General features: G+C 34.8%; 1 protein-coding gene across 2 annotated transcripts in view; it reads left to right on the plus strand.

Moving 5' to 3' along the window:
* fstl4 (follistatin-like 4) overlaps positions 1-27,920 on the plus strand; it is a 192,045-nt gene that overhangs the window by 25,644 nt on the left and 138,481 nt on the right. For both annotated transcript variants that reach the window (XM_025006742.2, XM_017419926.3), the window contains exons 2-3: positions 5,796-5,948; positions 12,285-12,318. In XM_025006742.2, the coding sequence (XP_024862510.1) occupies positions 5,802-5,948; positions 12,285-12,318 (181 nt within the window). In that variant the 5' untranslated portion in view covers positions 5,796-5,801. The remainder of the gene's footprint in view (positions 1-5,795; positions 5,949-12,284; positions 12,319-27,920) is intronic.

The following is a 27,920-nucleotide window of genomic DNA, read 5'->3' on the forward strand; positions in this document are numbered from 1 at the left end:
CCTTAATTATTGAGAAACATATTCAGAAGTTCATAAAAAAGATATTAAATCTGTGTGCAGCATTCCAGTAAATATATCTCAAACCAAAGCTTCATATGAAAGTATTTTACTTGAGGAGGGTGAAATATAAATCTTACAGCTTCAGCGCTCATAAATCTTTCTGTTTCTGTCTCTCCAATCTTCCTTTAAAATATTTTAAGCACTCAGCAACTTGCAGAGTAGAAAGGAGCACGTTGAGTGGGGAAAGACTGTCGTACTGGAACTGCATGTGTCATTTGTAACTGTGACAGCAAGCCTACCTGGATTGCTGCAGAGCTGGAAGGAGGATGCAGAAGGGAGAACTTAGCTCAAGCAACCCTTCCCCTGCTGCCATTACAGAAAGCAACAGAAAGGCTGCTTGACTACAGACTGTGTTCATTTCCATGCCAGCTTTGAATTCGGCTGGAGTTTTGGTCTCCTATCTGACATGCTATGAAAGAGTAATATTGATTCTATGTTGTGAATACACTGAAATAATGATTTTAGGCATTGATCTAAGTTTGTCAGCTTTTAATAGATTTACCACAGGTGATGTTCAGGTAAATACAAGCTGTTTTTGAACACTTACCTAAAGAATTGATTTAGCCATTTTTTAGAAGGGCAGTCTTATTATTAAATATGATTGAGCTGTCATGCTCTATGAACTCTTGTATTTTTGTTGTAATTGTTGAAGTGTAGATGGTTCAAGATTTTGTGGTTCTGTTTTTGGTGAGATCATTTTGACATGTTATTGTACTGCTTTTCTTCACTTAGTCTATTTGTTTGTTTTCTGGTTCTCATTAGTTAATCATCACACCTGCTCTGTCTATGTATACTATACAAGTATGACATTAATTTCATTTTAAAAATGAAAATAATTTCTTCAAAAATATCGACAATAATGTTTTATGTTAGTATAAATACAATTTTTGGAACTTTTGATTTGTTTTGGAGGTCAGGCCATCTTTTGGACATTTAAGATTTCTTAACTTGAGGTTCCCAAATCTTTGCAGGCTAATGTACTATTTTGTCTTAACTTTATTATTTTGGCAGTTATACTTGATTTGACCCTAATTATATATACTGCACTAAGTATTCCTACTCAAAATTTGAAATAAAAATCTAAAATTGGTGTGTACAGTAGTGTGGTGGTTATTATGGTTGTGTCCCATCAAGAAGGTCTCTAGTTTGAACATGTGACTTCTCTCCAGGTACACCTGAATCAGTGATTCTAAATTAACCTTAGGCATGACTGTGTGCACGGTGTGTATCTGTATTGTTCCTGTGGTGAACTCTTCAAGGTGTCACAATAAATTTACATTAGATTAGATTTGATTTTTTTAACTGACTTAAAACAGCTGTTCTGTTTGACCAAATCAAACATTTAGCTTTCCCATAATACCGCACTAAAACCGTTAGTGGGGGAAAAAGTGCCACAAGAAAAAAGGAAACTACTTTAGTCAGCATGGTTGTAGAACATTATACTCTCTTGGATCCATATGTATTCTTGGTGACACATATCACCATTAGCTTCAGCCTGACAGTTTGCATCTGTTCCCCGAAACAGAGCCAGATGATTTTTGTAGCTTACCACATTACAGGCTTTTGTGTTTGTATGGTTAGAAAACCCAGACATAATTACATCATTATGCAATTTTCCTTTTGACACAAAAGACAGATTTACTTCTCTTGGTTCAGTATCAAAATGGCTTCTAATGTAGCTAAATTGGTTTCTTGATGTCTGTTTTGTATGTGTGCAGTTGTATTTTCTTGAAAAAGCTTCAGAGTCATGACTACTAAATTATGTGTTGTTAGTCAAATTATTGCAGGGAAAGTCTCCGTTCTGTTAAAAGCCTTTTTTGAGGTGCTGAATGCAGAACATCTCAGGGTGAAGAGAGTTTGTGATAAATGAATGTTTTTGACAGAATAGTAAGATTTAATAACCCTAATCTTGCACACTGTGCTTCATTTTGAACTTTTTAAAAACCCAAACCTCGGATGCAAGATGACTTTGAGACACAAGAAATCTTTTATAGAAATATTCTGTCTCCATGTTTAACTCAAAATTATTTCATCTTACAAGAAAAAAAGCTAATTTTTATATTGAGCTGCTGAAAATGAAATAACAAATAATAACACGTCCCTTCAAAAGTCCATCCATCCATCCATCTTCCACCACATGTCCATGGTCAGGTCTCAGAAGCAACAGGTCCAGGAGGGAAACCCACACGTCTCTCTGCCCAGGGACACTCTTCAGCTCCCCCTGGGAATGAAGGTGCAAGGTGTTTACAGGCCAGAGAGGATAAATGAAGTGAATCAGAGTCAGAATAAGGTGGAATGCTTCCTCTGGGTTGGGGATGAGTTGCTGGCTCAAGCAGACGTGTTCAGGTTTCTTAGAGTCTTGTTCACAAGTGATATGATGAAGCTGGAGGTGGACTGACTGATCAGGGCCTTGTCCACAATAAAGAGGGCATTACTCTGATCCAGAAAGAGCTAATTCAAAAGGTAAAGCTCTCGATTTACTGGTCCATCTATGTTCCAACCCTGAACTATAGTCATGAGGTATGAAGTTGGTTGAAATTAGCTTTCCGTGTTGGGTGGCTGGGCTCAGCCTTAGAGATAAGGTGTAATGACCCTTTCAGTTGTTTGTGTTTATTTTCTGGTCTTTTGTGCATTCTTCAAGAAACCTTTCAAAAGAAAAAGGTTATCAAAATTAAGCAATAAATGAAGTTGATCTTACAAAATAGCTTCTTGCCACCTTGATGCACTTTATTCTAAATACCTAATTTCAACCTATTCTAGAGTGCAGACAGTTCTTTACTGTTCCTCAACAGGCCACATTATGGGCTTTTGGTGGGGCATTTCTTTCACAGTTTTGTGTTAGCAGCAAGAAGAGCCAGTGTTTAAAATCCAAGCATCACAACCAATTGTAAATATGAATTGTTTTGTTTCTCATCTGGTGTTACAAATTAAAACAGTCACAGCAATTGTAGTCTTTTTATGCTTCAAAGTCTTATTTTCCAAAAACAAAATTCTCTGCAAAAGGTAGGTAGTTCAGCCTCGGTAGTCTTTTGCTCTTTTATAAAGTACTTCTTTTTAAATACCTTATTACAAGCTTATGATTTAACTAATGCCTGCTGGTTCCATTTCTAATTTTAAAAGACTTCTTGCTATGTAAAGAAGAATGTGGGCAGGAGATTTCTAACAAGCTGAGTAAGAGCAAAAGCCAGCTGCAGAAATCTCTGTAAGGCACTTTGGGATTCCTTTGTCCCCTGAAAATTAAAAGTTCTGAAGAGAAACTTTTAAAAAAATGAGAGATAACAAGAGGTGGAATTTGAAAAAAACTGTTTCTAACTTTCGGTACATTGTGTAGATTGTGAGTATGACAGTGAGCAAGGGGGCTGCTGAGTGCTGTGCTGGTTTTAAAAAAGGCTCTTTCTCTTTAAACTTTTTAATATTCTGGTCAAGTTATAGTTTCCTCAAAGGTTTTCTCCCTTCTGATGAATTTCAACATGGTCCATACAACCAGCTCTCTGTGTGTGTTCGTGTGTACACATCTTTATATGTGTGTATCTGTGTGTGGGCCAGCGCCTGGAGGCCTGGGCAGCACATTAAGACAGTGACTGGCAGATCTCATTTGGTGTTTAATTTCACAAGGCTGAGCTCTCATCTACGTGGACCCGTTAGCCCCCAGCTAGTAGGTGAGCTGAATAATGTCCATTGTTCCTTAAAGTGATGTTTACATTCATGAGGCTTGTAGTTAGCAGATAGTTAGCAGTAGTGAAGGATATTTATTTAAATGCCACACTGGAAATAATGTGTGATACAATAAACTGTACTATTGTTGCAAGGCTTAAAAAACACAAACTAAATCCTGTAAAGTTAAGTTTTGTTGTGAATGTTTATTGATTTTATTTATGTCTACAATTGGTCATTATATTATGTTGGAGAAGTTTCAAAACCCATTGGTTTCACTGAATTTTAACTGGTTTAGAACATGCATTAGAGATAAACATTTGTTTTCTGTAACTGGTGCTTTAATTCTGGCAAAGTAGATGTTGCTTGTTGTCTACCTCCTGGTTTAATTCTTGGTCCAGTTTAATTTAATATTTATATGCTTCCTCTTGTGCATTTAATTCAGGAACATAATATAGACATCATAATTATGTAAAGAATTCACATTTGTACATTACCCTATCTTTTGTTTATACAAGTCCTCTGAAATCCTTTACAAAATATATAAAAGATATTAGTACATGGTTGTCACACAACAAGATAAAACAAAAATGCTTATTTTTATCACAAAAACAAACAAACAAAAAAACAGAATTGCAGCTCTATTCAGGTTTTTGTCTCTGGAGTCCAAAAATTAGACATGAAACCTTAGTGTAATATTAGATATAGATCAAAATTTTCAAAGTCACATCAACCATGACTAAATTGGCTTCTTTTCATTTGAAAATAAATTCAAAAGTTAAAGAGTTTGTATCAAGATTTGACTGATAAAAAACATATGTTTATAAACAGTAGGCTGGCCTATTATATTAGCCTTTTTCACAGGCCTCACAAAATGTGCTGTACACAGACTACAGCTGATTCAAAATGCAGCTGCTCATATTCTCACAGGTACAAGGAAATCTGAACACGACACACCTGTTCTTAGATCCCTGCAAGCACAATCATTTTAAAATTCCCATTACTTGTATATAAAGCATTAAATAGCGTCACACCAGTCACATAACTCAGGTCTGCAGATTTATTTTTATTGATTTATTTGTTTTTGACATTTAATTGTAGATTATCCTCCTATTACAGTTTTACCAATCCGGTGCAATGATCAGATTTTACAAAAACTTCTTTTCACCCTTGTGTTCCCATCCACTTATCCACTACCATAAATATTTTAATCTTTAAGTTTTGGAATGCTGATTTGACTAATTAAATTGACCAATAATCGAAACTAGAATAATAGAAGTTTGAATATGAGAGAAATCTCAAAACTGATCTATTTTGAGTGTAAAATCCCAATTATAAAGCTATTTTTTATTATAACTTTGTGTTTAAACCTGCATGGGTGTGGGTGAGTATATATAAGTGTTGCAGCAGATAAATTAAAGCACTGATTATATATTTTAGGTTTTCAATCCACGTCTTTGCTGCTTCAGAAGCTTTTTTTCTTTGTTGACATAAAGAGTGTTTTGTGTTCTTTGTAATACAGAACATTATAGTCATTAGTTTGAGGACTTTGATGTTTAAATAGCTTTATTATAAGATCTGTGTGTTTTACTTTTCATGTTATTTGATGGCAAAAATAGCAAAAGAAAAACTATTAATAATTTTGTTTTTCTGTTCATTTTTTCCCACAGTCCTTTTGCAACTTAGTTTTTCAGATTACCAAATTTAATGTCTTGATTTGTCCTAATCCTAAAAGCATATTGTTACAATATCAAATAAATAAATTCATCAAAAGGTATCTGCATTCAGGCAAGATTATGTCAGATTAAAATTAGAACTAAGGTGTGATAATTCACAGTTAAAGGATCATATTAATAAACACAATCTGACACCTTTTTTAAAGTCTCATTGATATGTAAAGATGGCTCTGGCTCAGCTTCACACCATTTATGCGTACAACCCACACAAGCTATTCCATTCCTTTTAAACACAGATGAATAAGAAGATATTATAAATAAAATGTAGTTTCATTTCTGAAACTACATTTGTTGCAGGACAATGAGTCTAAGGATTTCATGTGTGTTTTTAACTTTCCTCCACAGATAGACATGGGCAGCCTGGGGGTTTGGGCTGTGGCTGTGGCTGCTCTGCTGGGAACGTCAGGGTGCTGCCTGGCTGAAGGGCACAGGAGCAGCAGACGAAGCAGCGTGGATTCAGCAACCAAGTCACACACCTACCAGGAACCACACTCTGTGGTAAGTATAATGGCTTCTGTTTTTTTTCCTGTATTATTTTAAAGAAAAGTCAAAGGATGTTGCTGGGTCACATTGTTTAAGTATGCTCTGGATGAAGTATCTGTTGAGAAAATAGGCTAACTTTATAGATGAAGTGTTTAGACAGGGTTTTATGCTTTAAGCTTTTGTGAATGAACTTTTTCTTATAATCAACATGGAAAACATATAGGAAATATAGTGTACAAAAGTAAAATAAGTTACCAATGTTATGTTGTTTTTTTGAAATATTGTACTCTTGAGACTACAAACCAGTCAATTATTAGCTGAGGGGTTCACCTGGTATTTCCACAGTTGATACCCTGGTATTTCTTTCATATATTTGCAGCTGACATTCATATTTTCAGCTGACTTTAAAGCTTAAGATTTGAGCTGAGAAGATGTGTATTTGGCACCAGCCAGAATGAAGGGAGTGGACATGCATACATTGTTTTGTTTCTTTTTTACCTTTTCTTTGTCTGTGCTTTGCTGTGGGAAACATGTCAAACAGACAAAAGAGTCACAAATTGCTTTAGTGTCACTTGCACTAATTAATAATGATCACCATTTGAAAAAAGCCTTCAGTTGTCAATAGTCAATCTGACTGCTGTTCGATACAGGACTAGTTTCAATAGTCAGCTTAATTAACATACAGTGGTGGATGAATGCACACAGTGGTGGGTTAATATGTGCTGTACCAATAACACTATTTTTGTTTAAACTTTAGTAGTTAAATAAGAAAATTACATGTAAAAAAGTCATATCATATTTAAAGTTACCTATTTTTGTTGATTTTTTTTCATTTACAATTTTAAGATAGTTGGTTGAACTGTTAAGAAAGGGTTTTTGAACACAATGGTTACAGCTACATGAAAATTCTTAGCAAATCTTTTTAAAAATACATTAAGGATGCACCCTGAACACTCTGTGTACAACGGAAATATAAATCCCAATAAGTTGTCGAAAGGGAATTGTGGACAGACATTCTAATTCCTTGTAAAATCAGCCCTTTAAATTGGCTGTTTTTCTCTCTCTCATTTTGAGTCTTGAAATCCCTTGTTGCAACAAATAAAGTCCCTTGCATTTCCCCATCTGTTTATCTGTCCAAAACTGAAACTCCAATGGTGCAAGAATTTAAAGTCAGCTCTAGGGTGAGTCATGCAGATCCATAAATTCACATCAATGCATTCTCAAAGCCTCTGGGAGTGAATGAAGTGTGACAGTTTTTTTCATTAAAACTGATTGTCAACAATGCACAACAGATTCTCTTAGGGGTGTAACAGAGAGTGTAAAGGAAGAGTGAGAAATTAAGCAAAGCAGTCCTGATTCCTTTGTTAAAGCAGAATGAAAAAGAGGAACATGCAGGGTTTTTGGATGCAACATATTTCACAGTAAGATTATGATTTTGTTTGGGAGTAACATCCTTCAAAGAACAGAGTGGTTAAGTGATTCTGCAACAACCACAAAGAAACACTGTACTGTGCTCATTGGATTAAAGGCTTAGGAGTAAGAGGGTTATGCATTAAAAGAACAGGGACAAACTGTAATGAAAACAAACAACAAAAAAATAGAAAGAAAAGAGCCACTTGCCCATGATTGCAGATTCATTTTCATTTTCAAAAATGAGGCTATCCTCACTGAATTTACATTTTTATTATGACTTGAACCTGTAAAGCTGTACTTTTTATTACTGTCCCCAGAGATCTTTTTCAGCTTTTTATTTTTTTATTTCCTCATCATTATTTGCATTGAAATCTGAATAAAACCTTTAAGGTAACCGGATCATATGCAGTGGCTGCTGTGATATGAAGCAGCGATAGTCATTTCTACAATATATATACATACATAATATTGGCTTAGCTCACCACAATTATTTGATATATTGTTATTTGATAATGTTAGCAAAGAACATGAGTCTTTTTTTGCATGTGTTGACCTTTGTACTGAGCCACTTTTTGTGCACTATGCTAAGACAGTGATGTGTGTTCATAGCCTGGATGACCAAGCCTGGTGAGCATGGGTTGCACTCCATTTCAAGCGGGGTATCAGCCTGGGCATCAGCCAAATGTCCAGCTCAGATTCAGAAGCTAAAGTGATGCAAGCAAATCCAAATATGATGAGCAAAGTCAGTGAATTAGCTGATTATGATAAATTATAGGCTCTGTGTTTCACATTAGGTGATTTCTAGTATGTTTTGTGTTAGACATTGATGTTGTCAGCTGTGAAATGACACCATAAACTAAAACCACACTGATAGGTCATTAAGGCGTCACATTCTCCCAGCAGCAAATGCTTTGTACAACAATTCATAGGAGTGTTCTCCCCTCCCTGCTCATCATCAGTTCTACCTGGAGCATCACCCAGCTGACTCAAAAGGAATGCATCCACTCAGTCTGAGACAGAAGTGCACAAGTCACCAAATAATGTTTCAGGTTCAGATCTCCTCTGATTTACACAAATGAAAGTAGTCTGAGAAAAAAATTTGGCAAATATCAAAATCATTAAAAATAAATGAAATACCCTAATACTACATGAGCCTTTTTTCCTCAATCTTGGCTGCTTTCAGTCTTGGATAATCATTGTCCAGCTTGCATTTGAGGCAGTAGTTCAGACTAGCCTATCAGTCTGGTCAGAGTAAAACTGTTTTTCTCCAAACTGAAGCTTTGTAAAGAGCAGTCTACAAGAGGAAAAATATTGTTGATAATATTTCTAACAAAATGCCATCTAAAAGATCCAAATGATCACTTTATCTTCCTTCTTTCAAAGCAACAGACAGCAAATGTGTGAAAGTACTCTGTGATTCAGGCTTCCTTCTTTCCAATATCAGTTTGGTTGTAAATTTAGATCATCATGTTTAGCTGGTGCATAGGGATTTCACTCTTGCATTTACTTTTAAAGTAAAGCACTAGAAGGATGTCTACAGAAAACATGTGAGCCAGTGTATTCTTGAATGAAAGTTGCATGCATAGCTGCAAGTGGGATGAGGATTTAAAGACACAGCCACATTCTGGAGGCATGCAGGCAGGTGGGGGGAATTAAATAAGCTTTTACTTTAAAGCAAAACTGAAGGCACTGCAATGTCAGAAAATCCAAAATATAATAATCATAAAATATAGGCAGCATGAAGCTCAATCAAATTCTTCAACTGAAAAGTGCACATAATCTAGATAAGGGAAAAAAAAAACTTTCTAGAACAAAACATGCTGTGCTGAGCAGCAGAGCAGTTGAGACAATTAAGTAATTGAAACCAGCTGTGCAGGAAGCAGAAAGGAAAAGTAACTGAGTGATACTGTAACTGATGCAAAACATGGAAAGAACTTCAAATATAAAAAGTACAGCACAAAGGTAAGAAAAAATTTAAGATTTAAATGACATTGGCAATATTTTTGTGTAGGAAATAAAACATGACTAAGACTCAACTTAGTAATTTTTGGACATTAGTGTAAATGTTTGGAGGTTTTGTTTAGCACATAACTCTTGTAGCCTTGTAGTTTTTTTTTTAGCACAAATGCTGTAACACTCATTCATGCACCATTTTTGACTAGCCAAACAGTTTATTTGAACAGAAGTTGAACATTTTCTAGCAGATGAAAGCTGTTCCTTTAAGTTTCATTGCAGTTAAATATTTCAACCTTTTGTAATTTCTTTTGTGGTAGCAAAATGTGGTGCATTTATTTAAAAATATTTGTAGGTTAAATGTGGTTGAAAACAAATGCTCATTGTTGTGGAATCTTAAAGTGATACATCACACAAAGTGTTTTTCTGCTACTGTTTGACTTTAAAAATTTCAGTTAAAGACTTGCTCATTTTGTGAATAAGGGGCATCTTGTTATCATTCACAGTGTATTTTAATATTGAAAGTCTCTTTCACAAAAATGATGTTATCACCAGTGCTGTCAGTATGCCTGCTCAACCAGTCAGGGAAGGAGTGAGTTCATCTCATAAATCACACTATATTATGTGTTGATGTTCTTTAGTTTTATTTATTTATTTACATATGTCTGCAGTATCAACTTGTGATAGTGTCTCAAGCCTAAAAGTAAAGTCATGCAAGTCTAGCAGATTGCTTCAGGCAAGAGGTTAAAAGGTATTCAGTATTCTCTCTCTTGCTTATTATGTTGCACAAAGTCTGAAAATCAAACTTTCAGACTTTTTTTCTTACTTTCTGGAATCAGCCTTGTCTGTTAGCAAAATATCTTATGAACCACTGAACAAATTTTAATGAAACTTTCAGAAAATAATCATTCAATGTAGATTGGTTGTTGAACTCTACCCAATTATTTGAGTAGAGTCCAGCTAAATAACTTTTGCACTCTATCCAATTCAAGATGGCTGCCACAGCTAACTGACCTTGGAAAATACAAAAAGGAGTTTAACTCAACCCAATTTTACAGAGAGCTAAAATTTGGTGTGGTGGTAGCTGAGCACTGTCCTGATCACATATTTTAAGCACATATTTGCTTAAAACTTTAGCAATAATTGTTGGAATAAACCCTTTCAATTTTTGAGGTCAGCCCAATTTGAGATGGACCCCACAACTAATTGACCACAAAAATGTCTATGTCTCAGTGAATTGTACATATATAGAACCAAATATTGGTGTGGTAGAAGCTGACAGTCATTCGCATCACAAACCCTAAGCATTATCAGATCATGCAACTTATCACAATATCACATGAGACTGCATGTTATTTTCAAAGTTTAATAAAAATGGCTAAAACTCCATCATTTCTCAACATAAGCCGAGTTTAATGTAAAACCAAAAACAGTGCTATACATTCTTTCTATAAATACTAGGCCTTTAATTTAATCTCTATTGATTTGTTCTTTTTGCTCAAATGAACTTCTGGTGGAACAACCCTGCAGTTCTAACCGGACAAATAAAGTTAACTTAATAAGATACTGCAGCTGCTTTACAAAAGCATAAATCCTTAAGAAGTTTTGTGAGTCACAGAACAGCTCGGACAGTATTTTTAGAAAGAGGTGCACAGGCTCTCTCTCACCTCCATGCTTGGTTTGATTCTTTAATCAATTGATCAAACAGCCACACTCAAGATGATGGAAGGCGGTGCTGATGAGCGCACTCAGTTTTATCCCGCCATCTCGAAGAAGCATGTCTGCAATTAAGATGGACAGATGGCAAGGGGAGCAAAGAAAGGAGGATAGAGATGTAGAGGCAAAGATGGAACAGTGACAGAAAGCTTTACAACTGCTGGATGTCTCATGAGATGCTTGGTCTCCTGGGAAGCCGTGTAGGTAGGTACCCGGGGGGGTAGAGGGGGGGACTTGCAGACATGCAAACTTTTATCACTGAGCCTCATTACTGGTGGCATCTGTGCTGAAGGGACAAGAATGCAAAATGTCACTGCACTTCAAATGCTGCTGCATATTTGAATGTTCAAAAGTGGCGTTGCATCGAAAGACCGGTTTCTGTTCTATTTTTAAATGTGTTGATTGTTTGTTTTCCCTCTGCTAAAAAAAATTGCCATCTTAAGTTGACATATTTATGAAAGTCTTTGAGCTATAAAAAGCACCTGTGATCAGTTACTAAAAAAAACACCACACAATACACTTCAAAGCAGTCATCCTGTGCATGAAATCACACATGCTCTACATATGAAAGTCAGCTGCTACAAGAAGTGACAAAAGATGTTGAACTAGTCCATGGAATTAATGCCAGTGCAAAGCTTTTTGTTCAGCCAGTTTCACACTCATCTTGTTTCACTTGTAGCATATTTATTGCCATTTCCTTTTGTCTGCTTCAGTCTTCACGTTATCCATATATGAACACAGATTATATTGCCCCACTTAGTAGACAGTGTCTCTTTCTACTATTGTGAGTCATTTGGATGCCCTTGAATGACAGTTGCATGCCATTATCTGAAAACTTCTTGTCAGTATCCTCCTTTTTATTGGAACTGACAAATGACTTGCTGGTTATCCTGCTGGGATCAGTTATTTGACAACTTTATAAACATTTCAGTACAACATATTGACACCTAACGTCCTGCAGCTTTCGGCAAGTGCATTTCAAATTATGATGATTCTATTACCTTTTTGATCTGTTTTTGTAGAAGTTATCTTTATTTTACTGTCATCCACCAAACATTTTCTCTTCTCCTTTCTCTCTATATTCTTAACTCATCTTTTCACCTTTGTTTTCCGCCGGTGTCTTTCTTTGTGCCAAGAGGACAGGAAAAAAAAAAAAAAAAGGCAAAGTAACGAATGGTCTGCGAAAAGCCACAGAAAGGGCTGGTTTGTTCGCCCTCACTCCTCCAAGCCTGTGTAATAACCAATTTTGTGTGTGTTCTCTGTTTGCAGGAGAAGGAGAAAGCAGACGGGAACATCGATCAATGTGAGTACACTTACAGTGTTCAAACCAAACAGCATTTTTCAAAATATGCCATGTTGTGCTCCATCACAATATTTTTTTTCTTTCTTCTGCTGTTAGTCTGGCATACACTTTGGTCTTCTGATTACTGGAAAATGCTTCTAGCAAGTAATTCGGCTCCAAATAGCTCCAATAAAATGGACTACAGAGGAAACTCGGATAATAAAGCTTTGACAGTGTGAGAAACTCCACTTGTTACTGGATTGGATTTGTTGCTTCACTGTCCTCAAATTTATCTTTTTGATGGAATGACAGATTTATATTTAAGTCTGGAAAGCATTTAAGCAAGTGGATGCCAAGAGAGTATTTTTAACTTTGTAAAGTTCTACTCCACTCAGCTAAATTTAGAAAGGATATTTTAAAATGGATTTTTAAATATTTTCAATTATTAGAAAACAAATTAATCTCTGCATGACATGCCATCCACACAGCACTTAATCAAATAAACATCAAAAAGTCATTCATTCACAGTGACATCTCTGCAAAGATCTAGGTGAATTTTCATTGTTTTCTGACAGCCACGCTCTTTCCCCTGTCAGACATAAGAAAGTAATGTTTGTTTGACTTGGTTTCTCATATGCTGTTTAGAGATCGCTCAAAGGGTTTGTGCCTGTAGTAATCATTCGGTCTTGACTCTGAGCTCCCTGGAAATCTGAGACTTTCCTTGAGAGACACAAACCAAAGCAACAAAGACCAACCTCTTCTATCTTTTAAAGTACAATCAGATTATCTATAATGATACAAATAACATCACTAAGCTCAGTAAGGATTTTATGCTTCTTCTTAACAATGATACCAATCTGATTCATTATACTTAATGTGTTTGTTTTTGTTTGAGCAATTCTTTGGTCTCATTGTTGTTAGGTTGAGTGTCACAAAATCCGTGGATTTTAGTTATAAAAGCCCACATTATCCTGTTTTCAGTGTTTGACTTCTTATGGTTTTGCCGTTTTCAGTCAGGAGTTCTTGGCTGAGTTGAGGTGTTGTGTTCAGTTTGGCTGCTAATGAAGGTGAAGTCCTTCTTGTGTGCTACATATAGCCTACACGCTGACCAAAGATGTTTCTTGGATTTCATTTTTATGTATTTGCTTGAGTGAGGCTGAGCAGTTTTTGGAAGAATCTACTGTAACAGCAAAAATTCCTGAGCTGATTTTACAAGTGACTTCCTCTTTAAGCATTAGGTTCCTTTGGATCCTTCGGATGCACAGACGTTTTTGTTTTTTGCTTGCAGGCAAGTCTTTATTTGACCCAGAGGGGTTATTTATTTTGCTTTTTAGTTATTTGGCATTTTGTGAAGCTTTTTTTTCTTTGTGTTTTAAGTCTGGTTTTCATTTGACTAATTTCTTGAACATTTTTTTATGTGGAGAAGTCAAACTTATAACATAATGCTGTTTTACCTGTACACATTTTGAACTTCCTCTTACAATTCTGCTAATACGTTTTTGTTAAATGGCATTTAAATAAACATTCATCCACTTGTGCTCTTTAAATATTAGCATACTTACACTGATTGACTTAGTTTTATAAAATTATTATTGTTCTGTAAAAGATTTTTGGCTGTACATTAACTTTTTAATAAGAAACATTGGAATGAATAATAGCAAAAAAAATGTTCAGTGTGCAGTTACAGGACTTTGATGGGATCTGTGTGTGTGTGTGTTAGTGAATTAGTTTATATTTGTTCAAGAAGCAGTGACAATTTTTTGTCTGTGCTGTAATTGTCTTGGTTTGGGCTGATTTTTGTGGGGATTCTGCCTGTTAACAGGCATAAGGCGCTGTGAATTACTCTGCAGCACTACTACTACTGCAGACACTGTCATTAAAAAAAATAAATACAACCAGGGAGATGCAAGAGTGTTGCTCAAATACCTGACATTTATTAGCTTTAGTTTGAATTTCTATTTTTTTTGTCGCCTTACTGAAGCGGGATTCATCAACCAACAGCATCTGTTTAGAAATTATGATGTTGTCTGCCGACATAGATGATGCTTTTAGTGAGATTGGCTGTTTTTGAAATATTTTATGCATAACCTTAATGGGATTTTATGCTGGCTATGTTTCATTAGTTGGATATTTAATATGCTGTAAACTGCAAGGCCAATTTGCAATCAGAATTCTCACATTTTTATGAATATGTATATATCCTTTAAAAGAGAAACTCCAAAAGAACTAAAAACTACTATTAAAATGCTATTAGTTAAACTGAAATCTTTTTTTCATTGACTAAGGACAAAAGAAAACTAAACGCTACAAGAAAAAGTTGTCACTGTTTGCTGTCTAAAGCAACAAAAAGTAAAAAGGTACCACAGTTCATATTTTAAATACGTTTTATTTTTGTATATTTTAAAATTTGTCATTTTAAAAATATATATTATTGTTTATGTCAGAAATTCAGTTGTATATTCAGGAAAGAGGGGAAAACTGTTGCCAGTCTGTAATATGGCTACCATATCATTTACAAAAAAATAAATAAAAAAATCCCTAGTGATTTTCCCAGACTAATTATCCACAGCCTTTTTCCTAAAATAAATCCTCTGTTTCTGTTTCTTATTTACTTGCTTTGTTTTTTCCTGGTATGATAGTCAGGGAAACTATAAAGGACTTTTCTTGTCATTAGTGGCTTGTTTTTCTCATTTAGAATCATTATATTTTTGCCAGTTTCTTCAAGTTATTTTTTTTTAAACTTTTCTTTTTGTTCCATCTTAAAACAAACTTGTTTGTCTTTTAATAGTCATCTTCACTTGTCTGCACTCTTTAGTATAATTGTCATAGTGGTTTTCTCTTTGCCTCACGTTTAAACGATGACAATAATCAAATTGGCTAAATGTTACTTTTTAAATGTCAGCCGCTGCTTTTAAAATTACATTTGTGTAAACATTGCCCATGAAGGCTGGCTGACAGGTATTGCCATTCCTGGTCAAAATGTCACTGCTTGCTGATTATGCAGTCATTGTCAGTGAATAATATTCCCTCTGTGTGTGGTGTTCTTGTCAGTGGGATCCATATAGAAAAATTGAATATTGCTCATTTATCTTCTCAGGGAATGGAGATTAATTTGGTCTTGAGTGGTTAATTTATGAACCTTTGCAAAGGCCTAATCAGAGTTTGTTACCGTCACAAATTAAACAATGGCAAGAGGCAAAGCAAGTTAAGCAGTCCTGTGGTTCATTTAGATTGTAATTGGCTGGGAATTAGATGGGACAAGGTTGACAGAGAGACTTTCTAATAAGCAGCAAATGAGTGGGGAGGAAGCTGGGAGGAGATGAGAAGAGTTGAAGCAGCTTAGCGAAAACTGATGTGGTTGGAGTGGTGGAAAGAATAGAAAATTCAGATTTTCAACTCTTTCTAGATTTTGTGATTTCTGTTGTCTGAGACACTGGTATTTATATATAAAGTTGTTTTTGTTGTCTGTTTTACAACAAGAAAAAAACAACTAAATATTAAAATTAAGAGGAGCAGTAATGTCTTTTTCAGTCCACAAATTTGAATTTCTAACCTGTTATGACTTCTAAAATTAGAGATTCCCAATATATGGAAATGTTTTCTTCACTGTGAGTTTGGAAGATTTCCATCTTGATTTTATTTATTCATTTTTTTTCTACCCTAACTGTAGTGTCTTGACCAAAAAGCTTGGGTTTACATGTGCAGGCTTATTAAAAACACCCCATCTACGGTTTTTTACTTTTCTAAAGTCATTTTGCCTCCATGCCAACTTGTTTTTATTAAAAGCTCAATAGAAGATGGAATATGAGAAGTCAGTGTCCTGAGAAACAGTTATGACAAAATGATTAAAGACAGGAAAAAGGAAGCATGCAGTTTTCTTTGTTTTGGGCATTTTGAAAGTCTTCGTTTATTTAGTTAATTCTGGTCTTTAACTATCAGTAGTTCAGTGGTTAAATTCATTTGAAGTCTAAAATGAGTCAAATACTTTTACATGGAATAAATGCTCAAAATCAACCTTTATACAGAATACAACAATTTTTGTAATGTAAATATTTATTGCTTATATTGTAGTGATGTATTTGAACATATTTCCAGGACTAAAGTTCATACTTGTTGCACTTAAGAATCCCTGAACTGTTCTGTTAGGATTCTCTTTCAGCATAAAGTGGTTAGACTGTTCAAAAATACATTTTCACTGCAGTAAATTTTATGTTACTATTTCACGCATGTCACAAATCTTTGTGAAATATGATTTAATTTAGCTCTAGAGCAATAAAGATTACAAAGCAAAAAATTTATCAACACACTAAAATAAAACGCACTTTGCTATAACTTGACCTACCTTTTTATAGGTCTGAATTCAAAATTAACATCTTCAAGTAAGTTGTGACTATAAATCGTGCTTTTTTTTTTTACATTGTCATGAATATCAATTTGATTAGGCTCACAATTTCTGACTCACTCCAGAGGCAGTTTTATGGTATGATAGGCAGAAAGTGTGAAAGTCGAAGACAAAAGGGGATTGTAGTGACAGTGTTTGCTCCGAGGTGAGCGTGCCCAAAGATCTGATGAAGGGCTTAAGGAGGGCATACAGCCTCTCCAGGGAGTAAAAGAGACAGACAGTGGCACTCTGAATAACACTTTAATCTGACTGGGACAAAGAGCAGCAGCAGGGCTGTTTGGATGCACATACACAAACAAACACACATGGTAGAGTTCAGATGAATCGGCAAGCAAAGGTTAACACTTATTTTATTAAAGTTCTAGCATTCCTTGAGATAATGCATACTGCCCACTGCTTTTTATGCCAGAGTTTATGACTAAGATTATTTTATATTGAGAAACAGTTAGCTGTTTTAGTTGCACCTTGGAAAACGACAACAACAACAACAACAAAAACTTATGTGCAATCTCATGTGATGTCACACTAGAGCTTGCATGATCTCTTAGTAAGAAAGTAAGAGAAAGGAATGGCTCTCAGCTACTGCAATGGCAAGTTTTAGCTCAGTATTTGTAAAATTCACTGAGATATAGTTGGTTTTTTTTGTAGGCTGAGGTTGGTTTGCTGTGGCAAATATCTCGACTTGGGCTGACTCCAAAAGTTAATGAGTTGTAGACGTACAGGCAATAATTACTTTTTGAAAATTGTACTAAAATCCGTTCAGTGACTTATGAGGTAATGAGCTAAAAGTACAGAAAAACAAACAGACAGGAAGAAACATTATCACTCCACCTTTGCTTCTGGCCGCAGCCAATTAAAAAATGAGACCTCACAGCATCTTGAATGAATACCGTTTTTAACATGAAAACTATTTGCATCTGTCAAATAAAAGCTAAAGAAATTATTTAGGTTTCAAAGTTTGATTTTTGCAACCTAGTATTTGGCTCTCTTAGAAACCACTGCATACAAAATTATGCAACTCTGACAATATGTTAGTCTTATAGAACTTTCTTTTTTTAATAGTTATTTTAAATTTGATTCATATGCTATTTATTTGTATTGTTTTTTTTTCCCCAAAACAAAAGTAATTTTCACAATGCTTTTTTTTTTTTTTTTTTTGCTTAATGGTTTTATTTGAATAGTAGCAATTGTGTAAAAATCTTAACCAGTTGTGCTGTTTAGTTGTCAGTTTTATTAAGATTTATCTAAATTTCCCCAAACCTAATTATTGCATTTATCATGTTGTGTGATCTAATTACCATAATTATCTGCCGCTCTGCTTGCTTACATTTACAATTTACTCAGAGGAGGTCAAATCCTGAATGATACAACAGCTGCTGTGTGAGTTTAGGCATCGCTGCAAACCTCACAGATCCGAATCTTACCTTCATCCCTCTGATTTTTACTGCCTTACACATCAACCACAGACGGCTTTATGAGCTGAGAACAAAAATGATTGCTTTTGAATTCACATTATATGCTTCTGTGCTCAGCCCCATCTTCTCCTGTCGCTGCATCTCTCTGCTCCTGCCTTTAAGTCTGTAGAACCATACCATATCTATAGTCTATAGCTGCGTCTTAATCTATATCTGCATACAGATGGATGACAGATTAAAAGGAAGTTTCAGATGAAGTGTCTCAGAAATCTGTAGTCTATTGACTCCAAATAAAGTTAAGTACGACTTGGAGATAATTCTGCAAGTCTCTGAAACTTTGCAGGAGGGATAAAAACAACAGAGTTCTCCCATAAGATATATTCCTGTTTGATTTGTTGATGGTGGTGAAGAACACTAAGGCACGTTCCAGGGGTGTTCATCTTGGTTCAGATCTGACAGCTGTGAAGACCACAGCATAAAATACACACAGATTTCATCCGTATAAAACAGTTCAGGGATGCCTCCCTTGTTTTGGATCAAAATGAAACCAATCCTAATCCTCATTTTTCACTGAAAGATAAAGGTGATCGTTCATCTTTTGTTAGATAAGTGTTGCATTGGCTTTCCATCTGAATGTCAAAATAAGCCACTTAGAGGCTGCCAGCATGATGCTTTCGGTATGACTCAGATGACAGGAGGCGTAATCCAATTTTAGAAAGGTTTAGTAAAAAAAAGGGAATTAAGCCTGATGTGCATAATGTCACTATATTTAGTCAACCTTTAACTTAAAAAAAACCCATTGGGTTTGCATAAAATACTTTAACAGAAGAGCTCATAAAAACAAACAAACAACTATAACTTTTTTATTATTATTTTGACATTTGCTTTAGTAAGGGAGGGAAAAACAACCTGGTGTGATTCAGAAAGACGTTTGTCAATTATTCATTACAGACATAACTGAAGTTATGTAGAATCAACAGGTATAATGTATAAAATACACGTAGTGAAATCCAGACCTTAATGCAGCAGAGATCTCTGAAAAATGCTATAACTACTCGTGAAGGATGTATTATAAATCAAAACTCTTTTAATCAGCTAAGTGCATCTTTTCATTTTGACAGACCATAATAAAAAAATTCAAATTTTCCTAGACTACACTTGCACATATTTGTTCTAGCATTGATATTGTGTGTGTTCTTGTTTCTGCAAGTCTAGTAGAACATCTTGGATCTTGGGTTTCTGGGTTTTTGATTGAACTTGGACAGTTCTCAGTTTTGCTTTTTTCATTTATCAAAATTAGTTTCTGAAGCAACTTGTGTTTAAAAACTAAAGACAAAATATTTTGAAAGCAGATTCTTGTTTCTGGGTTTGCAAAGTTCTTCCAGTTCCTCTTTCCTTCTAAGAACTATAATTGAGAACATAACAAATGTTTTTTTTCTTTAATTTCATTTGAATTGAGTTTTATGTAATTTACATCTTTTCTATAGGATCAGAAGTATGAGCTAATAAAGGGAGGAGGTACTTTTACATTTTAAAGTGTGCTTCATCCATTTTAATACAAATGGTTAGGTGTTTATAAAATATAATTTGATTATTCACTAAATATTTAATCATATGTGGCTTGTCCAATCCCGCACATGACTTTATTCTTATAGCAGTTGTCACATTGCTACAACTGGTATTTTTAACAAAACCTCAAATTAATTGCCAAGCTACTTCCAAAATACAATCATTCAGTAATTGCAGACATTAAAAAGTCTGTAAATGAGACTGATGGGGTAAGTTGCTTGCACTGTTTAAGTGGAGGCAAGTGTTCTTAACTATCAGAGTGGTGATTTGCAACTTGATGATAATGATTACAAAATTATTCAAGGTTATTAGACAGCTGAAATTAAATGATTCAGTAATATGACAAGTCTTCTAAACCTAATGACTAATTTGTAAGCTTCAGAGTTTGTTTTTTTTTTCATACTGACCTTTAGAGTTGATTTTTACTGGTTTTAAATGATGGTGATCTGTTATTTCTAAAACATAATCTTGGAATGACTTACTCAAAGGAAAAAAAAAAAACAAAACAGACAATTTGATTTAGTCAAATTGTCTTGGGGCCAGAATAAAATAAATGATGCACCATTAAAGCAGCCTCTCTATCCCAAAACCACATGACAATCACAGCAGCCCACCTTGTCAGGATTGAGTGTGCTGAAAATGAATCCAATTGACTTGTATCACATTTAAAAAACGTTTTAATGAGACATTTGTATTTCCAACATAATTTCACTAAATATGACAAGCAATTACCTTTGTCCATGTTTTGGCAGCATGAGTGAGCGGGCTTGCCAGGATTCTGCCTCCGAGCGTGCTTTTAGAATTCAATATGCAATTTGAGACTTGTCTGAAGCTTTTTGTCCACACCCACTCTTTATTTTCTTTAGTGACGAGACGACACATAAAAGCACTGCAGCTGCTGTCACAGACATTGTGATTTTAACAAACATATCTCACAGTTTCCACAAATAACCTCAGACGATTGTCATATCTGACATCGTTGATGCAGGAATTTATTTTTAAAGTTTATGGTTGCTGAAGTATTTTTAAAATGTATAAAGATTAATGAGAATCTATCATGAGTGTAATTTAAAAACCTTCAGAAATGGGGTGGTGGGAAGGCACTTATAGGTAGACAGGTAGAATACATGTTCTCACAAAGTATATGGCACTTTCTCTGAAATTAACTCGCTGAATTATTTATTCAACAAATTTATATGTAAAATGGGTTGCAGTCAGCTACTGAAAGGGCAGTATAGCAGATGCAGTAATAACAAACTCAACAATGTGATTTTCATCTCTTAGATTTTCCCCCATCTAAAGGTCTGCAGTGCAACTAAAAAAGGAGGGCTCATGACTACAGTCATAGAAATTTGATGCAAATTAACCTTCTATGGTTCATATGATATCTAAAATTAGACACTTTAACAATGCCAGTACATATTTTTATTATTATTTTTAATTTTATTAATAAAGTTTTCTTGCAAGCCACATATCATAATGGACAAATCAATTTGACACTGGCATTGCAAAACCAAGAATGTACATTTAGGTTAAACATATATTTATATTGTCTAAGTAATTGGGCTGGAAGTTTATTTTTTTTAACATGCAGCACTTTTGTTTTTGCACAAGTGTATTTATTAACCCAGTTTTTGTGGTAACAGAATAAAATTGCAAAAAGCCTTAAGAAATAGTATTCGTATTGTTTTTGTCTGAATGAGGCTGTTTTGTTGTTTTCTTAGCTTTTGTATTTTTTTCTGCAATCGTTGTTAAAGTAGCTTTCGCTATAACTTCACTGAAATGTCAACCCCGAGGAATAATTAATCAGCACTTGTAAATCAGTGCTAAGTGGTTTGATAGTTTGCTACAAGGGTTTATGTACAGTAAGACTCTTTTGAAAGATGTGTAAGTGTATTAGCCATTAGGAACATCAAGTGAGGACAAAAAGTGTTAACATGCAAAGGTGCAAATTTGTTATAAATAGTTGAATATTCTATATTCTTACACAACCTAAATTATCTATAAAGACTGTACTCTACACTCAAAAAATACAAATCCCTGAATACTAAAATGCTATTGGTTAACACTTAAAACCTCTTTAATCAACCATTTTCTGCAACAGCTGTCATCCAGTTGTCCTCCACTTCTAGAGTCCAGTAAATATAGGTTTACCAACATTTTGTTTCTAATTTCATTTCAAATTGCATTTTTAGTGCGTGCTTGATTGAATTTGCCTTCTTTCATACTGTGCTAACAGAAGCATGTAGGCTGAAGTTATACTGAAGTTATATCTTCCTGTACCTGTCCTATTGCAAATTTAATCATTGTCATCTCGTGCTCTTCTGTAACGCTCTTCCTCAGTAGACTTCAATGGCTTTTGCAAATAGGTTTTTTAATTGAGTTGTATCTTGTAATTCCTGTTAACTGTCTTGAAATTTAATCCCACTTTTGCATTCCAGAATGCTGCAGCATATCTGTCCATCCTTTGTTTTAAACTGCACATTTAACATTACTCAGCTTTAGTTTTATACCCATCTGATGAGTATAAAAGATCAAATTTTTGTTTTATGATTATATAAAGAATAGTCCTTTTTGTTCAAACAATGCTCAACTTTTCTGTTTTTATTTCACTTGCAAAGCCAATAAAACAAACCTTAAAAATAGGAGGCCATATTGTTTTAGACTTTGCTGGGAAAAAAATAATTTTAATTCTTTACCATTTTAGTTAGGCTACAACCTAATTACAAAATGCATTGTTGTTTTTCACATAACTGCGGATGTTTTCAACATTTTTTAAATTTTAGCTGGGCATCAGCTTAAGTGTGCCCCCTTTACAGAAACCTTTTTCTTACCCCTAATGCTCAAGAACAAGTGTCATGCATTTAAAGTAGCGGTCTTGTACCAAGAAAGATGCTTTTTTTTATCTAACAAATTTTCAAGCATAAAGTTCTTTAAATTTTTCTTACAGTTAATGGCAACAAAAAGATGAAGAGGCAATCTCACTTAAGAAGGAAATATCCCCCAACATCTCAGCTGTGTCCTCAGGGACTAGATACGGTCTCCAGTCAGATTGGGGAAATGCTTGTCATATTCAAACACAAATGGAGCAATTTGTGCAAATAGAATGTGTAATAGTGAGACAGACTCTCAGGTGTGTGCACGGTGGCCGGGCCCTGGAGAAGAGGCTCTTCACCCAAAATGCACTGGCAATGAAACCCCAGGTCCATGGAAATAGGGCAGCGAATGAATTAGGGTGTCATTGGTTAAGGACATCAGCAAGAAGAAAGGGAGGGGGATGGAGAGAGAGCTTCTTAATGAAATTGCTACTTGCCATACTAAGCAGGAGCAGCAAGTATAGTGTGAAATCAGATAGTGCCGACTGTGGCTAGTGTGGTTATTTTGAAGTGTTGGAATGAGCTGTCTCTCAGCGAGCTAAGTGATAACTCAGCTGTCATTCTGAGTAGGAGGTGATGATAACAAATTTCTCTGATGGCTAAAAGAGGGCAGGGATCAAAGTACTCAACCTGGCCCCGCTTTTTCAAAATGCTAATTGCAGGAAAATAAAAAAAATATAAATTGCCTGCCATTTGCTTGCTTCTACTACAAGGATCAATGTCACATTAAAACTGGTCAGTGTGAGACTGGAAATCTGCCTGTATACTGCAGAAGATATGATTTTTTTCTTTTTATTGGTGGTTCAACTTCATGTTCTTGAAGTTTTGAAATTTTAGTTTGTTTAATGTATAAGAAATTAAATACCATAGCAACAATAAACAGTGATTTTTACTCCCATTGGATTAGAAATTTCATTTTTAATACTTTAAAAAAAAGCACAAATAGAAATTGTGGTTCTAAAAGTTACAAAAGACTTTTGACCCTCCCAAGGCCTCATAACTTATCGCTAGTGATAATTTTTTACTACAGATGATGGTTTTGTTGTTAGTCATAAAACAGGGTTGTGTGATATTTCTTATAAGATTACAAGATAAGATAGGATTATAACACAATGTGCTAACTTCACAAAGGAGGTTGTAGATTTAAGCAAGCCAGGAAAGTTTTCTAACTGAGAAACAATTCTACATTAGTAGAAGACATGAAAAAGTTTTGACATTTTGCTGAAATCTAGAAGGAGACCTAAACTGCATCTTCAGATGAGAAGATGAGAGCAGCTCAGAATCTGCAGAAGGTCAAACTGCAGAAACACCAGCATCTCGCTATACAGTCAAGATAATCTTACATTGCCTTGAACTCAAATTTGTCTTACAAAAATATATAATAAAAGAAAAGAACTTTCTGCTTCAAGATTGACATTTTCAAGCTTAAAGGTTGTATGTAATCACAGGGCAGGAACAACAAAGTAACTTCTTTTTCAAAATGAGGTTACTGTGTTCCAAGTGAATTTTTGCCACATCTGTGATATAATAAATGCTAAATATTACCAGAATATTACATTCTTAGATCATTTATTCAGTAAGGAAAACAGTCCTTTATTACATTCTGTTAATAGAAAAAATGTCTACCATTTAATTTTTTTAAGTTATTTTCACCCCTCTGAAGCTGTATTAACATGAAGCAACAGTTCTCTTCAAAGAACGTCTTTTAAATAAAACTAATTAATGCCTGTTGTGTAATGTAATTTTTGTTCCCATTCAATTGGCAAATTAGGCATTAATACTTTGAAAAATGTAATTACATCTTGGAGTCATTAAAGAAACATCTTGGTGTTATTTAGATGAACGGAAATTCGTGTGGTTGTGTCCCACTGTGATTCACCAGTAGCTTGCACATATAGCAAACACACATACATTTTTTAAAGTTACAAATTCAAATACCAAACATTATAATGGGACCCAAGCTGTGAAGAAGAATGGACTGGAATTCATAATTCTTTCTTTTCATTTAAGAGAAAAAAAATATTTAAAAAGTTATTCCTATCACGGGCTGGAGGTTATGTCTTTATTAAGATCTACGTTGACTTCATACTTGGTATTCATAAGGCTTTCTGGCCTCAATGCAAGCACTAACCTGAGTGTTGGTATAGAATGGAGCTTGTTTAAAATATTCTGCTGCCTCTGTTGTGGCTACTCATTATTTTTCTCAGGAATGATAATGCATAACCTTCTAAAATATGTCCCCTTCTCTCTGGGCTGTTACACATTTTAAAAATAGGATTTAAGCCTAATCTTGAAAGTAAATAATATGAATCCCACAAATGTACACAAGACAAGCTGCACAGCATATCTAATACCATATTGGCAAACTAAGCATTGGCAATAATTGAAAAATTAATGCTGCTTAGCTCTCACAAGATGCCTTTTTTGTTCTGAAGAAACAGTTTTTTTTGTCCATGTCAAATAAAGTTGGCATGAAAGACTTCCTTGCATATTCAGAGTAAATTACAAAAAATAATTTGAAACTTCATGTTTGGAAAAGTGAAGCAAAAAATTACATATCTTTTGTTGGCTGGCAATTTATTACAAATGGAACACCGACCAAAGAATATGCATTTTCATATTTATGTTTGTGATTACATTTTGATGATTTATTTTTCTGTATTCACTATTCAGAAGCACATCAGGCACTGATAAACCAAACAAAAACTCCACATCATTCCTGATTTGACAAAATATGCTGACACAAGTTTTCTGAAGCTGAATTCTCCTGATCTCCTTAAAGAGTACAGGAGGCCAGGGACTGACATTAGCTGGAGTTCCAGATTATGTCGATGGTCTTTAAAGGTAGTATCTCACTGGCCTGCAACAGCATTTGACGCTCATTGGCGTTCCCAATTTCCTCACCTGAGTCACTGACACTGGCAGCTTTGTCACTTAAATTTTAAACCTGTTCAAAAATCCTGAGAAACATATTTTCAATGAAATAGTGTGCACAGCCATTTTTTGTGATTTCTATCAAGTTTGAGCTGCCAGCTAGTCTTCAACAGTTATAGCTCAGTGAGATACTACCTTATGTTTCAGATCAATGCTCTTTTCTACACCACTTACCATCTATGGCGTGAGGACAGTTTGATATCAGCAGAGGAGTTATGCCCCAAACACAGAAAATCTGCACCGACTCAATACTCACTCACTAAAACGTGTTAACTTCTCTTAGAAAACACAAAGTGAATATATTTTTATCCCAAGTCTTGACTGTGCCATAAATTAAAGTTGCTCATTCTGATGAGCGAATAAATGGTGCTTTGAAAATTCAATAGCGTAATTAGATTTTTAATACTCTAAATTACGTGCTTCTAATTAGTCTCAGAAGTATCACTTTTGAGCTCAACTACTTTTTTCAAATGTGGACAATTTGAATGCCAAAAAAAATTAGGATAACTGAATTCCAAAATTTAAAGACATGGCAATGGTCTCTTTCATATCTTGTATAAAAGCTAGGATATCAAATTAAGAAAATCAGTCTACAAAAATTGGATAACAAGAATGTTACTAAAAATAAAGTATTTGTGTTGTTTTATGTGATCTATCTTTTTTAAGTATCACTTTAAAAAGTCTTTCCTAATTTCATTGTAAATTGTGGGGGCCTGGCTATGATAAGAAGCAAAATAGTTCACTGCTTGCTTCAGCTTTATCTCTAAGCTGTATTGATCTCTATTGGATTTGGTTCACAACATACTCTCACCTTACTCTGAGGTGAACTCCCAAAGGCTTCTTTAAAGACTCTGTGAAGTTTATAGTGACTCTTCCAGGCAAGGAGAATGAATGAGGTACGGTTCATTCAATGCCCAAAAGTAACCTAGCTAAATCACAGTGCACTACTACCATACTCCTCTTTCTTTCTTCTTTTCTTTCCACTTGTAAAACAGCTTCTATGGGAGTGTAGAGATAACAAAACTTAAAAAAGTCAAATACTGAGTAATTCTCAGTTATAGAAACAACAGTCAAAACTGGAGCAATAAAAGTAGAACATTATTGGAACATTGAGATTTTCTCTGTATCTAATAGTTATTTTAGCACCGTATACCATTTTTATTCCTTGTCACTAATTATCTTAAATTATGGCAGATCATTTGATTGGCATTTGTGCTAATAAACCAAAGTAAATTAACAATTGTCTGTACAAATTTGATACTATTACTTATTTTTGTACAGCATATTTCTATTTTTCCTCATGTGTTTTGTTATTTGCATAAACACAAAGCTTTGTGGTTACATTTGTCTTCCATTCAAATACAAATATTTGCTTTCCCTCAGATGACATGGAATCTAACATTAGCAGAGATTAGTACATCTCTGGGATAATACAGTATTTGCAGTGCATGACAAACAATACTTTTTAGTAGAGCAAAAGTGGTACAACTATAGAAGAAAAGGTGATAGAACCCCCACAGATGCCTGTGATCCAGAGACGAGCATTAATCGGGTTTATTGCTGGACAAATGTAAAGGTATACCTACCTTTAGAATCCAACAGTGTTGCCAAGTCCTGCTGTGTCATGATGGGTAGGCAAGGGAGGCGTGCAGGCAGTTTGTTCACACTGGGAGACGATCCAGGATCCAGGCACTGCTTTTTAACTCCAGTTAATTTACTGACACACAGTAGAGAAAACAATGCCTGATGCACTGTATTTGTGCTAGCAAGCTTATAGACTCAGTGTGTTGAACAGCAAAGTTTTACTCAAACATAAAAAGTGCCTGTGCTCGTCCACATTATCCCTGATGGTTTTACTACCTGCACTGATCAGCGTAGCAAGAGATCTCTGGCACTGCAAATTAGCAAATGGTGTAAAGAAAAAAAAAAAAAACACCATTTGCATTTTAATCTAACTCTATCTGGGACTACTATTGAAATATAGTTTTTCTTCTTTGTTGTTTGTTTTAATACATTGCTTTAAATTTGAGTTTTGCAAGCACAAAGACAATTTTCCTGGTTATCAGCAACCCCAAGTGACTGAAGAAAAATCCACAATGTGAAGAAAAATGCACTCTTACCAAATTTACAAAAGTTGGAAATAAGCTTGCAGACGACACTCGGATGGACCAGGCCAGCTATAATCTTCCTCCCCTCTTTGTATCTGCATGGCTGAATTTCAATTGTGGCTGAATATGGAGCTTAGCTAAAGTTGATGGATGCCATTTGTCTTGGCAAGCAATCATACCTGTGCCAGTTTTTTTTGGTCACTTTTATTCTCTTTTTCACTGCCTCTCAAGAGGGAAGTCAGTTAGTGTGATAAGTGATATTTATAGCCTTGATGGCAGCTGGGGAGCACATGCACAGCATAGAAATGCAGGAACATAT

This window comes from Kryptolebias marmoratus, linkage group LG13, assembly GCF_001649575.2.
Source record: "Kryptolebias marmoratus isolate JLee-2015 linkage group LG13, ASM164957v2, whole genome shotgun sequence".
In the NCBI taxonomy this organism is placed as follows: Eukaryota; Metazoa; Chordata; class Actinopteri; order Cyprinodontiformes; family Rivulidae; genus Kryptolebias; species Kryptolebias marmoratus.